This window comes from Ylistrum balloti, unplaced genomic scaffold (genome assembly GCF_031769215.1).
Source record: "Ylistrum balloti isolate Yb309-2 unplaced genomic scaffold, AGI_CSIRO_Ybal_v1 Utg370018, whole genome shotgun sequence".
Classification (NCBI taxonomy): Eukaryota; Metazoa; Mollusca; class Bivalvia; order Pectinida; family Pectinidae; genus Ylistrum; species Ylistrum balloti.
In genome coordinates, this window is record NW_026782087.1 from 1,021,575 (window position 1) to 1,038,378 (window position 16,804).

Below are 16,804 nucleotides of genomic sequence, written 5' to 3' on the forward strand. Positions count from 1 at the left end.
AGCGTATCTCAGTTGTTTGGATGTGCATTCTGTCATGTGTAGGTATATCATCGATGAAAATGACTCCTTAAACAGTGCACTCGTAATTGCTTTGTGAATGTTAGAAATATTGGCCTACCATGTTAATGCTAATTTGAAATGATTTTTATAAAAGACTAACTCATGCCATGCAAGTTTGTGAACGACTAAATATCTATCTAACATGCACGGCACATATCCATATAAGGAAGGATGATTATCTCATACCTAGTATCCAAACTCAAAACATATCCATCTTCATAATAGGATCCAGATCTTCATCTAGAATAAACACATCCCAAGGAAGAAGAAGGTCTCGTATATCACAGTCAAGATCATCGTCACGATCAAGATCGAGATCAAGATCGAGATCGAGATCAAGATCAAGGTCAAGGTCAAGGTCAAGGCCAAGACATAGAAATAGATCTGGGACAAAAGACACATCAAGAACAGAATCCAGACAGAGATCAGAATCTCGAAGCCAATCGACAACACCAGAGACTTCTACAATAACGGAGACACTAACAACTCCAATACCAGCTGTGTCAACAGATATACCAGCAAGAAGTACCACTGAAACGACTCAAAGGTCAGTTACGGAAACACTTCCTGTTAGACCAAGAACGCAAGCGCCTTCTAGGTCAAGGACAGAAACATCCTCATCAGGAGGATCAAGAACACAAAGAAATCGGTCGAGATCTACTTCCTCACAGACAGTACCAAGTCCATTAGCTGGAGATCTTTCACGGATTCAGTCATCACATGGACTACCACGCAGATATAATTACCAGAAAAGAAAAAGTGTCTCCAGGCTGTCTGGGAGATCAAGGGTCCGACAGCAATCGAATGAAGGAAGAAGTACTGCAAGGTCATTGAGGAGGTCACAGGCACAACGCAGATCAGAAAAAAGAAGAAAGCACAAGTTAAACTTTCAATTATCACAAGAAAGATTTTCAATTGAATCTCGGACCATTTTTCGAAAGTTATGTGCATCACGAAGAGGAAATTCTTTTTGCCAGAAGTATGGATTTTATTAAGATGTGAGATTTGGTAAAAAAAGAACTGAACACCAATAGGAAGCCAAACTCAAACGTTACTCTTCACAAGGGACAATGGGGGGGCCCTTGATATATTGTCACCATCTCAATAGTCAGGGGCGGGCCAATCTCACTTGTTTGTTATTCAACTGAACAGCACTAGATGTTGGCAAGCTTAATACCGCACATTGGTATAGAGTACATAGTCTGATCAATATGGTGTATATCTAAAAGGTAATCATTTATAAATAGGTTTGATTAGATATTTTGAGAGAACTACCAAAGTTCAGTTAAAGTAGGCATTTTTGTTTCATCTCGATTAATGATGGTTTCATCAACTTCTTACAAATGTTTTCTCTGGATAAACACCTTTGAACGGCAGCCTTATGAACAATAAGTTGGATTACAACCCCTAGGAACTGTCAGTTGTGTTATGCAATTTTATCAAATGATGTTTATAATTAGATCAGATCATTAATACATGTACATTTAGATTTTCATTATTTTTATATGCTACATTATAAGTAACCTTGAGTATCAACATTGAATGCCATTAACATTTATCTTGGTTCAATTTTGTAATAAGTGGCGAAAAATTTCCATTTCTACTGAAGTGCTTTTGTTTTTGATATATTTTTTTAAGGTTTCAAATGGAAGAGCAAGTCAAATGTAGCTAAATTTTACCTTTTTGTAACCTGGAGAAGCTTGGGTAAATTACCAGATATTTTAAACCTTCCATTTGTATACTATATTTTATATCAAATGGAATTTTGTTTTAGGAGAGACACCAGTAAAGGTTTACTTTTCTGAGTGATGTTGTCCTTGTGTTCTGTTAATGAAGAATTGTAAGGTATAGTTTAGAATATTGTGGTATTCTTTATTTGTTACGTGTTGGGTGATACCTAGTGTCCCAGATGTGTCAACAGCCCCTGTAACTAATCTCAAAGGCCATAAGTGCGTCAGCATGCATTCTGAATTGAAAAGTTAGTGACCCGTCCCCTCCTGGATATCAAGATGGACCAGTCTCAAATTTGGTTGAAGTGACAAGATACATTCTGAAACATAACACTTTTTAAACCCACAAGTTCCTGATGCAATTGATGTATTTGACAAATAAAGTTCAAATTTTTAAGCCATTTTCATATGATAAAGAATTACACATATCTGATAATTAAACAGTTCCTGACAAGTTTATACTCTGATAAGACACCACATGAGTTACATCCCCTAACTATAGACACAAACACTTGAACATATAAAGCAACTGCAATATCCAGACTTGACACTCGACCAAAAAAGGCAGCAGAGTACACAGATTTACTGATTGAGATAGATTGCCCTCCTACTCCTTCCATCATTTATTGACATATTTTCCCTCTGGTATTTGTTTGAGACATGAATTTAAATAACTGTATGTAGTATCATGGGAAGACCATTCAACACTCCGGACAGAGAGACAATTCTGCGGAAGACAATGAAACAAACGTGTTTGTGTATGAAATATAATTTTATTACAATTATTGTAGTTAAATACATATATAAATATCTGTGTACATCAGCTGGTACACAAAGAGCAGCATATCACAAGAATTGGGAAACACACTTGATCTTATTAGTACTGTAAGTAACAATGAATTTAACACATGAAAGGTTATAGTTTCACTATAAGCAATTCAATTTTATCACATACAATACTAGGCAGTTTGCATAGAAAGTTTGAATCTTTACAAAAAGATTTTTATGGATGGGTCTTTAATGGTCACTGTAATGTAGGGAACAGAATATTGTAGACACACTTCAGGAAGTGCTTTAATTGTAAAAATATCACAATAGGAGAGTCCAACTGATGGGACAGGTGGATATTTAGAAATATGTCCTTTTAAAATATATATAATAAATTATGGGGGTTACAAATATACTTAAGTTGGTCCTCATCAATGGAATTATATTCTAAATATGTATTTTTTTTTCAACAAGATCAGGGGACTAAATATATAGCAGTAAATCAGGATTGTATCATTATCAACTACTTTCCCAAAAAAATTTATCAAAAGAATCTGGTGTGTATGAATCTAAACTCTCCTGTATGAGTCATGAATCCACGAACATCACTGCTAGAGTGATGTTTACAATTCAAGGGTCTTTTTAAAGATATCCCAACTAGAATGATGTGTAGAGGTCATGGGTTCACATACATGATGGCTAAATCATTCCTCATAGTGTAGAAATTTAGTGCATTACATTACTTTTCATCACAACAATCACCTGTTACATAGTGAATTCACCCGTGTAACATTTTTGTGTATTTGTCACTTGTGTAATACACAATAGATCTTTTTTTATTGGCGGTGCAAGTCGGGGGAAACAATTGTGGTATCATAGTATGAAAAAAGACATTCTTCTAAGATTTAAGAATTCCATTTCATGAAATCTTGTGAAATTTTTATAAAAACTTGTGTTGGATACGATATATAATGAATCACCAATAAACAGTATTTAATAACAAATCCAAATACAACATATTAATTACCAGGATTTAAGATTTAAATCCGAAGAATTTCATTTATATATAAGTTAGAAATATTATCTAAATAAAAAAGTTATTAGAAATAAAAAAAAATCACAATAAGAAATAACAACAAGCATTAGTGTAAGTTCAAATATTGAAAGCAGTATAATACTAATGAATGAAAAAAAAAGCCCACACACAATGTGAAAAGATTTAACAAGGAAAATTGTCTCACTTTGTAAACAAAAGATGCAGGTGATTCAAAAGAACAGATATATACAACATGTGTCACATTAACTTTGTTCATTACTTCATGAATTTCACAAAAATTACTAGGACCCACTTGTGTCCTACACATATGTGTATATCAACTTTTGTTCATAGTGTCTTAAAATTTGTGTGATATTGTCATGGTTATTGATCCTTACAGCAGTTTGTCACTGAAAAAATTTACAGGCCAAGTGTAATGCTGACTGCTGTATGGTGACCTTTGGTTTAGTCCTTGACCTCTGAGGTGGCCTTTGTTTTAGTCCTTGACCTCTGAGAAGGTGACATTGTGTTTGTGGAGTCTCTCTATCAGACTGGTATCCTGGAATGCTGCTCCAGGTGGATACACACCACCACTGTAAGAAAAGAAAAAATGTGTCAATTATTTTCTCCTTGGCAGTTTATACATTTCCTTGAATATTCATCACACCTTCACTCAATCTTTGGGATTTTTTTACTATCTCATTGAGAACAAAACCATTCTTGAGGGGCACAACAATCAAGTTTTACCCGTATTCTAAACACAATTTCATGTTTCTTGTTTTGACAGGTTCTCAGATTTCTTGAGAAAACAACAATTAACATTCATTTGTTTGTCTGCATTCTTGGTAACCAATGACAACCATACACTTACTCTTTAGGGAGTTTATCAGCCTCCTTGAGAATCACCAGAGCACACTGAACCATACAAATTGGTGTTGTTATGTAGCCAAGTTCTGTAACAAAGGTTAATGTTAACATTACTTTTGTTCAGTGTTAACTTGTCAACACAATTTGACAAAAGATTGAAATATTTCTCAATGACTCAGTAATATTAGTCGTAATATCTGACTCCAGAATATGTTATTAACCCAAATACTGATGCAGGTCCGTGGAGATCAGACTCTAAAATTCAGTGTTACACAAGACCAATTTACAGATAAAATTAGAGACGATTCATTACATCATGAAATTAAAGAGAGTCATAAACTTTATATGTATCAAAATCCTGAGTGTAACTGAACTGGAACAACCAAGGGCAATGATGTTGGGTCCATATAATACATTCCGAGCCAGCGATAAAAAACCTCAGCTGTTTGACTGACCACAGGGAATCTATCAGTACAAATGAAATTTAAGAAAGTCTGCCCCTACTTTGAAGAAATAGCAAAGTTAAAAATTGTTTAAGGACTGACAGATGGAGAAAGGGCAGATTGATCATAGATGATGGGAGATATGAACGGACAACCATTTGATAATAAATTTTTTTTGTAACATTAAAAAAAACAACACACCATAACAAATGCTTGAAATTCATATCTGTTCTCAACTGAGTCACCATCCAACAAACATTCACAGGTGAAAGGGAGTTTATGTATTGGAAGTGTTGTAAAATTAAGACTGTCCAAGCCATCAGACATTGTGTTACTTGACCATTGTACAAATTATTGGTGTTAATAAATTTTCCAATTTCCGTTGATCCGTTTCAAGCATAATGGAAATTTTAGAGATCATATATATATCTAGTGCTTCAATGGCTATGCATGGAAATCGCTAATATTAAATAAGCACTAAAATTTCTTATTTTACAGTAAACAGCTCAGTTATCTCCCTTGGCAATACCTTACAGAAACCAAACAATGATATACAGTTGTAACCTAAATAACCATGGTGCCTTGTGACCTTGACTGACCTGGTCCTGCAACCTTGGCAGTGAGAATAGTATCGGGTTTTTCCTCCGGGTCAGATAACGGATCCTCTAGTTTTTTGCTCCATCCTTTGGCAACAAATGTCATCTTAAAGCTAGTGTTTTCAATCTGCAAACAGTATGGACAAAATACAAGATCTAGAATAAAAATATTCACTCAGACTTAATGTAGAAACAGCAATCCAAGTGTGTTACGAGTCACATCAGAAAAAATTTAGGGAGTTATTGTAACTATTCTCCAGGTAATGTACAGACTATATTTATATAATCTGATAAAAATCTATATATATATATAGAGAGAGAGCAAATGAATCACTTAACATGACAAACAAATATATCACTAACGTTTTCAGGCCTCGCAGCTATCTTCAGGTGATTACATTACATAACGTACAGTGTACATGTAATGTAATCACCTGAAGATGGCCGCGAGGCCTGAAAACGTTAGTGATATATTTGTTTGTCATGTTAAGTGATTCATTTTCTCTGTATATAGGATACACAAAGTTTTTATCTTTTAAAATTATATATATATATATCCAGTTGTTCAGGAACGAGATTTTCTTTTACATTAACCATGGTGCTTTGTGACCCTGACTGTCATCACCCTCAGATTTACACAGCAATTACCTGACTTTTTGTTGGGCCTCCTTTCTTGAAAAATCCAGCCGTGAAAAATGAGGGATACTGAAAAATGAGCGAGTATTTTCTAATGAACAACTCTTCATTATATTAACACTAAATATTCTCAACTTTATATGTCCATACAACAGCTCATATTACGAAAAGAGAACTTTTTTTTTTGACTCTCTGATTGATTTTAGCCTTTTCAGAGTTAAACGTAGAGTAAACTTCAGTAGACTTTTTGTAAGCAAGAAATTGCTTCAAATTTTTAGCCATATTTCAATTTTCACATCATAGTCATTATTTTTCCAAAATTGCCAAAATGCTAACTGATAGCATATACTTGATAAGTATAACTTTTCATTTGTACAACACTTTGTAATCACAATGATTTATTACACTGGTGCCCTTTGTTATCATAAACTGACCTTCATGAGTAAAGTCTGTCCCAGACGAAAACTCGTCATGACAACAAAGAGGAGACCAAATAAGATGCTTCCCACCACACTCAGCAAGCCTTTCTGCACCATGTAGGGCGAGAACTGTATCTGTAATTGAAGTGACAGGTTTGTGCATGTAGGACATGTCATAAAGAAAGGCATACAGAGCATGTATCACTCCTCTGGCTTTGTTTGGCTGAAATTGCTTCATCAAGACTAAACGAAAAGAAATTCTAAAGTTCTAAACACACAGCACACACTCTATCTGTTTCCCCATTCAACAACACCTCTATGTCAAACAATTCATGCTTCATACCAAATTGAAATAGAATCCTGCTATTCCTACATAGAATTTAAAGAATTTTTCTTCTTTTCTCTTTGAACGGGTTCTGCCCTTTTCCATCCAATGGGGCCTACCACCATCATGTACACAAAAATGATTTTAATTTACTCAGGGATGTGTAGACCAAATTTGGGCAAAATCAAATAATTGCTACAGAAGATGTAGGATTTCTACAACAAGACCAACAATCTATAAAAATTTGATTTTCCTTTCACCCAAGAATGCTTCAGACCAAATTTAGACAAAATCAAATGATTTCTACAGGAGAGAAGGATTTTAAAGAATTTGCTCAATTTTTTTCCCCTTGGGCTGAGTGAAGTATTAAAAATAGACAATTTTATAGGCAAATACCATCCTTTTTTCAACAACAACACAGACCAAGATCACCATATCATTAATTTCTGTTACACTGGAGTCTGTTCTTACACTGCAACAAATACTATTCAAGGCTACTTAATAGAAATACAGTTGATAATTGCCAGCATACAACTGCTAGGCATGACAAAGAAACACAATTATACTACATTTGGGCTGAATCTGTTGCATGCCTGGGCCAGCGTTTACTCCTGTGACAAGGCTTGGTACTGGCTTGTAGCAAGTAGCCATGCCTCTCAGACATTCTTTATAAGTTTCATGTCACTTTCTGGTATTTGTGTATGATCATGAAAATTATAAAATAACTTTTACCAATTGCAACTAAATCATCACTTAAGTTTTCTTCCCAAATGCATACAGTTATGTATACTGACCGGCCTCTGTTTGAGGACATCATGTTTGTAGCGCTGTGATCTGTACACCACAGATTTGTCACTGCCCAAAAACGGCATACAATATTTTCCAAGTACTTCACTCTTGAACACTGCCCCTCTGGAAAATGGAATGCATAACAATTAATGCCTCAAGCCATGTTTCTTGTGCATTCTCATGAACTCTAAACAAAGTCATTAAATGCACTTGGTCCTACAGTAATATATTTCATATCCTATTTCAATATTTATCTGGTTTTAAAAACTAACTGGATATATATCATTTACATTTATTGATTCTGCTCATTTGATATTGTTTTTCCCACAATAACAAAAAATATAAAGTTGATACCTTTTGGTAGGCTTGTGTTTGGATGGTGGGAGGCGCTCTGGGTACAGAGATCTCCTCAAGGACTTTAGTTCACTGAAATGTGCTACTCCATGGACAGCTGATTCAAGAGTACCAGTGTTTAAAACCAGTCCCTGCCAAAGATAAGTTTAAATATTTACCTTTTTGTAGCCTGATGTTTAAACCGAGGCAGTGATTCTGGAAACAGGGATTTGCGGAGGGATTTCAGTTCACTGGCATGAGCAAAACCATGTATGGCAGACTCCAGCGTCCCTGTATTACCTGTGACTCCCTTAGAAGGGAAAATGATGGTTAGAAGCAAAAATGATGCAAGACAAACCTTGGACAGTAAACACAGAACAAAGAGCACATTGGATAACAAATAAGGGTGAGACAGAAACTGACCACATCTACTTCTCATATTCTTGTAGATGAGTAATGAAAGTATCTTCAAATCAGTACATTTTTAAACTACAGGTACCTTGGCAAAAAAGAAGACACTTTGGAAAATATCTGGTGTTGGAAGGGAAGTAACTCCTATATTAGTGATTAAAATTTTTAAAAATCAATCCTAATAAAAGAATTGATTAGAAATTTGAAACTACCGTTAGTGCTGATATAGTACACATATGTAGGAGGAATTGTTTGATACATTTAAAGTGCAAAGATGTTATGAACTGATCAACATTTGCTGAAAATGAAAAATACATCTACCATACCAGCTAAGCAGTAAAACGATATGTCTGCCATGCATGCTTTGTTGAAATCAGACTAGAAAATCAGCAGTTGGCCGAAAAAATGTTCACATGCAGACAATCAAATGCAAATTACTTTTGAGAAAAGAAAGGAGAGCATCTACGGAGTTGATGGCAATTATTCAGAAAAGGAAAACATTGTCACATTGCTGTAATAGTTTTGACTGCTTCAATCTGAAATAAACCTAACACGCTGGGGTTTTTTTTCATTCCATAAAAAAAAATCACATTTTTTAAAGGATAACAAAAAAATTGGTGACTTTTATTAACAGTTTTCAATTTTGTCCATCTCAAGCGCATGCAGAATATTGCATTTTGTATGCTGACATATGACCACAACAGTACTCAACAAGGAAGTTACATTCTTGTGCTGCAGTCATGATCTGACTCAGTGAACCAGCTACTACAGAAAATGTATATGCAATACTTACTTCAGGTCCTGACATAATATCCAGGTAACTCTCCACAGAATTTACTTCACCTGAAATTAAAAATTTCTGTAAAATAACAAATACATAATGTACATACCTTACTATTTGTATTCTGTTTACTTATCATTTTAATATCTATTTTTTTTTCAGAGATAAATTTGATGTTTCACTAACAATATGTATACTGAATGTTAACTTTGCTTCCTGAATGAATCTCTGCTCATCCTTTCACCTGCACTAGCCACCTTTTATGAGGGCAGGGTTGACTAGTACACCTATATGATATGACCAGATTATTCCACACCACAAGAATTTCTACCAATAAATTTTCTTGGAATTTCATATTTTGTCGTAACAATAATTGATAGTTAACACTTAATCAGCTCATTTCAAATGCTGATTCTTTGCTGAAAGTAATTTTGTTCCTGTTTAATTGGAACAGCAGAGAGCTATACTGATTCTTTGCTGAAAGTAATTTTGTTCCTGTTTAATTGGAACAGCAGAGAGCTATACTGATTCTTTGCTGAAAGTAATTTTGTTCATGTTTAATTGGAACAGCAGAGAGCTATACTGATTCTTTGCTGAAAGTAATTTTGTTCATGTTTAATTGGAACAGCAGAGAGCTATACTGATTCTTTGCTGAAAGTAATTTTGTTCATGTTTAATTGGAACAGCAGAGAGCTATACTGATTCTTTGCTGAAAGTAAGATGTTTAATTGGAACAGCAGAGAGCTATACTGATTCTTTGCTGAAAGTAATTTTGTTCATGTTTAATTGGAACAGCAGAGAGCTATACTGAGTAATTTTGAATATATCCACAGAGACCTTATCAGCATTGTGCAATGCATATTGTTTTTGATTACTAGAGTTTAGCTTATTAAAATGAATAAGAAATAAAACTTTTCAGAGTAGTAAGATTTTTAAATAAACAGAGATCCAAGAGAGATCTCGTCATGAAATGATTTTTGTTGGTTCTCTGCAAGACTGATCTTTTCTCTACATTTCCCTTTTTCTCCTAATAATTTGATAACAAGGGAATCCTACATTGGAAATCTAAGAGAGATCGGAGAAATAGTGATAACAAACTCCAACATCAAAATCCAAGATGGCCTGGTGAGACATTTCTTGAGCTTACACAACATTAAATAGGCAACCTTGGACCAAGGGAAACCGTTAAGCTTAGAAAATATCTCTCAAGTACTTCTGAAACAAGAGGGCCATGGCCCTTTACTGACATCTAACAATCTATGAATGGATGGACAAACCATAGAATTTGTAGTTGGTGGTCTGGCAAATTTGATGAATCAAAATTCTGAACATACCTTAAAAGTTTCATTAGCTCATAAATGTTAAGTTTTGTACATGAAAAACAGATGCGTAATCATGTAACAAAATGGTTGCTGTGGTTGAAATTTTGATCAGGCTAAAAAATAACCTGACATCACTTTCTTTTCCTTAACAAATTAAACTCCCAAATTTTGTCAATGATGTGAAGGAAACTCGAAAAGTAGTTCAGACTATTTGTTCAAAAATATACATGTTGGATTTTGGACCAAAACGAAAAAATAAGATTTGACCAGTACAATCTCAGGATCACTTTAAGTACTTTTGATATAATTACCACTCCCTATTAATGATTCAAGAAAAGATTGGCTTAAATCTACCCTGGCATTTAGAAGGAGGAGTGTTTTGGAGTAAAACATTGTCAAGCTTCCTGATTTGGATTCCCATCCCTAAGTCCCTAGGGTTAAATCAACTTTCTGAATTTATGAATTAATTGCCCACCTCTACTGATGTTTCAGACAAATTTGAATAAATTGATATCCAAATGGGTATAACTAGGGACAGAAGGAAACTTACATGTGAAGTTCCAGAAATGCCCCTCCAGGACATCTCAAGAAATAGCAACAACAAAGATTGTTTATGAATGGACCACAGACCATGGGCAAAGAGTTATTTCAACAATCTGATGTTGACCTAAACATTTTCAGTTAACTTGATGCTTGCATCCTGAAAATGGAACATGTTTGAAGTATTCTCAAACTTTTGAGTGTAAAATGATGATTGATAAAAATCCACAAAATTATTAAAAAGTGTACCTTTTGACCTTGTCACAACAGGATAGAAGCCATGACAAAACTAATTGATAACAATGCAATATTGATTACCATTGAACTGTCTGTTGACATAGACCACGCCCATTTCTGCCGGAATACTGTCAAAGCCACAAGCTCCGATGACATAAACACCATTCTCTTTGGCTTTGTTGTGGTACTTGAGTTGCATGTTCTCCAGATACTGCAGAGAAAATCACTCTATAATGTCAAAGTTTCTCTATTTATTTTAATCAAACAACATCATTCAATCATTAATAGATTACCATTATTATATATCTGTGTATCACTGTCAGTATTGTTACAATACAATATTGTATCCGGTACAAGATTCCTAGAGACCCGGTATCACTCAATGATATTTTAGCAATCATTTATAAAATTTTCATTTCATGGTTAAAAACATAGTTAACATCTGATCTGACCTCATCCCATCTTCCCAATTAGGCTCTCCCCTAAAAGGGACAAACCTTCAAACAACATACAATCCCCTTCACCCATGACTGCTCCAGCACAAATGTAGTCAAAATTATTTATTAGAGCTGAGGAGAAAGATTTTTAATAAAAGATCCTAACAGGATCTTGGTCAGCCCTATGGTAAGATCTTTATTTGTTCTTTATAAATTTGATGTGGTCCTTGTTTGTCTTGTTTCCACATCTGCTCTGAAGTTCCTCTCAAGAAATAGCAACAAAGATAATTAACTATCACATACAAACTGGACATTAGTCAGCTATGTTGTTTTTTTTATCCAAAATAAACAATTGTACAACTATGCTCGAGATCATGTAGAACATACAAATGATATTTGAGAATTATCCATCTATTACTTCCCAATAAATAGTGATAACAAAATCTCAGATGGAAAAGATGTCAGCCATTTTGTTTTCCTGATCAGACTCAAAACTGAAAGGAATCAAGAAGGAACTTGTTAAATATATCCTTAGAGTACTTCCCAAAAAATAACAAACTATTTTACTACTTTTTTCTTGTCCAAATTTTCCTTTTTTCAGAAAGATATACCAAGTGCTTTAAAAAATAAAATTCAAATCTTGCATATAAATAAATCCAATATAATCATCTTTCAGCCATTTTGTTTTGTTGATCAGTTTCATACTCAAAGTTAATGGGGCACCACTAGGGACTAAGAGGTAACCTTCATAAGACACTTGAGAAAGTTATACACCTGAGGAAATAGTGATAACTATCCAAGGTGGTCACCTGTCAGTTTTTTTTATTCTTCTGGTCTGTCAAAAAATCAAAAGAGCCACAAATTGGAACCAAGAGAAATCTACATATGGACACATGATTTTAACATCAGACAGTGCCCTGAAATTTTCATCTTTATCCTAAAAAAAAAAGCACCAATCTTCTGCTAAATGGAAAGTCTTGCCATCTATTTATGTAACATATTGTATACAATTTCACTCAAGCTTCAGAACTACCTTTATGTGAATGGAAGAAGTATTTTACTCAAATATATCCCCTATTAAGTTCTGTCCGTTTTCAGGGAGGCATACCATGCACTAAACTTTCTCTGGTATGACCTATACATGCCCAATGATACATCAAATTAAAGAAGTTTATCAAATCCAACAGAGCCAGCTAACCTTTGACCAGTGAATGTGTCTGTCGTTATTATTTATATGTCATGAAAGAGGAATGTGAAACACAGCTAATAAACTTATAGGTACATGTGTATGAAAAGTGTTGTTTATACAATTAATCAGAATCATGGGTCTTCAAATAATAGGGCTAAAAAAAAAATAGTCATTCTATATGTGAAACGTGATTTTGATCTTTGTCTTGATTTTCAAGTGATGAAAGTGTAGCAGTTTGGTTTTAATGAACTGTAAGGTATTAGTAACTGGAGGAAAGCCCTGAACAATAATTAAACTGATTTAAGGACAACGAATACACTTTAGTTTCACTTGCCTATGAATGTACCTGTATGTTAATGACATATTCTTTACCTGTGGTTCTCCACTGATATCCAAATGACTTGCCCCTCCCTCTATAGCAGCTTTTACCATCATCTCACCATGGAAACGATACTGAAAAAAAAATTTAATATGCATAGTCTCTGATTTATTGGAATGAAACTAAAACTGTGTAATTATGTTTACATTAATGTAAATAAAGCTCTTTTCATCCATACACATTACCCACAACGACATGACACTAATCGTGCCTCTAACCTTTTCTTATGATAAATATAGTGACCATACATTGAGGATTTAGCCAAGTCCCTGTGAACCAATGATACAATTTAATCTTAAAATTTATGTAAACATTTTCAGGGATGTGCATATATTCAACATTAAAAGAAATCACTTACATGGCACCTAATGGATTTTATCAAATTACACATGTATACATCTACATATTGTAACCCTGGTAAATACTAGCAGCAATATACTGCTAAGTTATGAGAACTTGTTTATGCAATTAATCAGCACGGCTTCCGTAGGTTTAGGAGATTATCTCCCTTTGTGGAACTCATATGTGTTCGTTTAGTCAACGTTTTGCGTATGTGCGGTGATAGGAAATCACAACGTTTGCACAACTTGCAGCGACCACGGTGTGAGTATTGTAAAGTTTGGAAAAAATGATTACTTTTCATGCTTAGGATGTGATTTGATTGCGTTCCGATCGCTGCCAATGAAAATAACTGAACTTTGTTACTGTTTACCAACGAACGTGTTTTGGTGAATGGATCCTTCATGACGTTAATTTGAACTTTATATGTGGTGATTTCACAGCTAAATGAATACACGGACAATGTTTAGAATTTATTAAGGTGTAACTGTCGAGATTTTCTACGATTTATTTGGTATTTGCCTATAATAGTCTATTCAGATTGTGCGAATTTTCTATGTAAATGGAAGCCCATATCTGTAAAAGATTGCATTGTGAGATACGATAAGGATAAGGTTCGTTTAGGTTTTCGTCGATTTCATAATGTCCATTCTCTTCGTTTCTTGTTACAGACTTTTACCACACTATTGTTACCTCAACGCTGGTAATAAAGGGTTAACTGGCTGAACATTGTATTACTGTTGTGACAATGCATATGGGTCAGCATACTTCTTTTTAGCTTGATCCGTTGAGTGTCAGAATAGTAAGCCAGGGGTCTCGGAGGCTTTCTAGATATCAACTTTACATGATCTGATGATGCTGAGTGAATATAAGACTTACTGGGCCGACACAGTTGAGTATGATCTTGGCCTGTTTACACATCTCCACCATTGAGGTTTCATTGCTAGTGTCAGCTATCAGCACTGGTATGCTGTCTAATTCTTTTCCTGTTTAACAGATATAGATGATTCAAATTATTCTTGTCCTCTATTTTCAGCTATACAATGATAAAATAACTTTAACCTTTGATGTCAAACTATTCAATCTGAAAATGGATGCATGTGAATGAATTTTGCAAAAAAATATTCTGTTGTTTAGACCATTTTTGCAGCTGTAAACAGTTTTCAGTATTTTTTACTTGTGAACGAGGATCACAGTCATATAATCAAGAATATCATTGCTAAAGAAACTGTTTTGACCATTTGTAATGTTCAATGATAGCTAATATCTTAAACATGACTCAACTGCTAGATGATCATACATGACTACCAGAAGTTTGTATTACTCTAAAGAAGATATACATTGCAGGGTTTTCCATAAGAGCTGGTCACCGGCCAATTTGACCGGCTACTTTGATCATTTGGCCGCCTACACCAATCCAGTTCCGTAATGATGTTCCATACACGACCACACGTACACGACAGGCCCAGCCTCCTACTTTCACTACACAGCCTACTACTAACAAAATTATGGAAAAAACCCTGCATTGTAATTTAATTGAGCAGATCAGCAGAACACTTTTGAAGTTCCAGTCTAGAAAAGCTTGTAAACACTTAACTTTGTAGTTCTGACCTTGTTTCCATGGTAATAGATAAAACAACAAAAAGAAATCTTGCCATGACACTAGTCTGGAATGCATACAAAGTTTTGTAGAGAATGTTTCTGTTAAAGTTAAAGCCTTGAAAGCTGGCAAAGGTAAATTATGTATTTCTGACAATGTTACCACGGAGACAGAGAAAATATCAAAATACACAAAAGGCACAATGACACCAGTCTGATAAACGTCAAAGTTTGAGAACTATTAAAATACCTCTTAAACAACACTGGATTCCTTTAGTAAAAAGTTGCTATGTTCTAAATCCATGTTAATCTCTACCTTCATAATACATTATAAAGAATAGCCATTTAAATATTTACCACTTTTTCATACCTAGCCTTACCTACTCCTCATCATATCTGGTAAGGTGTCATGATCCCTTTAACTTTTTCTAAATGTCTAATATGAATTTATCCCCTATTATTCCTTACATTCTTTTTCACCCTCAAGGCATTTATTCTGAAAGAATCTGCAACCAACTCATACATGATATAGTGCAACTGTAATAAATATCCAACGTGCCCTTTAAAAGATGGTTTTGCAAGCAAACTTTATCAGCATATCAATAGACAGATATTGTATCTCTAGAAAAGGAGATTTTTTTATATGAATTGTCATTATTTATCTGTCTAAATGTGGACTTCTCAGGGTATAAATATTTCAATACAACTAGATATATATTATCCACACACACATATATATATATAAAAACCTAAGTTAGCACACTCAACAGTGAAATATGAAAATGCGCATGTTTTTCTCTTTGCTGACATGAAATAGACGGATAGCAATCAAGGTAGGCAGGTAGATGCATGTCTATATGTTGCAAATATCAATAAGTTAATATGCATGTGCATTGAACTGTTGAATAACTACACTTGAAAGATTTTTTTGCTAACAATGTAGGTAGAAAATATATGTTTTCGCCAATGGTGGTAGTATATGAGGTGGTATGTTACACGTATACAATTGCAATGGCCAAATTTAAAAAAAAGAAGATGATTCATTCGCTGAGTGAACATGGAAGTCAATCATGCCAAAAGGGGCGTGGTTAAAATTCTGCTGCAACACTACAGTTCTTTCATTTTATTTTTCAATTCATGACAGCTATTAATTCAAGATCCAAATTATAAAAGATGTATAGTTGATTTGTTTTTTAACATCTGACATGCTTACCTGTCTTTTTAGAAGCCTGTTCCAGAACTTTCTGCATTTTACCCATGGTCCTGCCGGCAATAGCCCACGTCAGACCTCGCTCTTCGTCTGCTATTCGGGCGACTTCTTCAACAACGAACTGGCCAGTGAAACCAGATGCACCAAAGACAACAACATCATACCTGTCTGTAGCCATTTCCCTTTAGATAAGACCAAAACTACTGTGTTTAAACCCAAAACTGCGCGCGTGCTTCTTGTCTGTTTGCCAATTTGCACTAGGCCTACCTGCACGGGACACAGATTCCGTCTATCCACATTTGTCGCTTACGTTCCTAACAATTGAGTACAAAACAATTGCAAAATTCCAAATTCCTGC

General features: G+C 34.5%; 2 protein-coding genes across 3 annotated transcripts in view; one reads left to right on the plus strand and one right to left on the minus strand.

Moving 5' to 3' along the window:
- The window catches only part of LOC132548605 (HHIP-like protein 1), a 31,979-nt gene extending 23,104 nt beyond the window's left edge, over nt 1-8,875 (plus strand). Inside the window, exon 9 of one of the 2 annotated variants that reach the window (XM_060212474.1) lies at nt 8,192-8,875. In XM_060212474.1, the coding sequence (XP_060068457.1) occupies nt 8,192-8,196 (5 nt within the window). In that variant the 3' untranslated portion in view covers nt 8,197-8,875. Of the gene's footprint in view, nt 1-285; nt 1,867-8,191 lie in introns of those variants that run through there. The other variant, XM_060212472.1, reaches the window with a different exon arrangement.
- LOC132548607 (saccharopine dehydrogenase-like oxidoreductase) lies at nt 3,523-16,720 on the minus strand. The gene is made up of 12 exons (XM_060212475.1): nt 16,450-16,720; nt 14,517-14,623; nt 13,292-13,372; nt 11,375-11,504; nt 9,207-9,256; nt 8,024-8,154; nt 7,675-7,792; nt 6,571-6,690; nt 6,149-6,205; nt 5,504-5,627; nt 4,466-4,547; nt 3,523-4,187 (listed from the first exon to the last, which is right to left on the minus strand). Exons 1-12 carry the CDS (start codon nt 16,622-16,624, stop codon nt 4,091-4,093), a joined length of 1,272 nt encoding a protein of 423 aa, XP_060068458.1. The 5' UTR covers nt 16,625-16,720; the 3' UTR covers nt 3,523-4,090.
- Nucleotides 16,721-16,804: the final 84 nt, after the last annotated feature.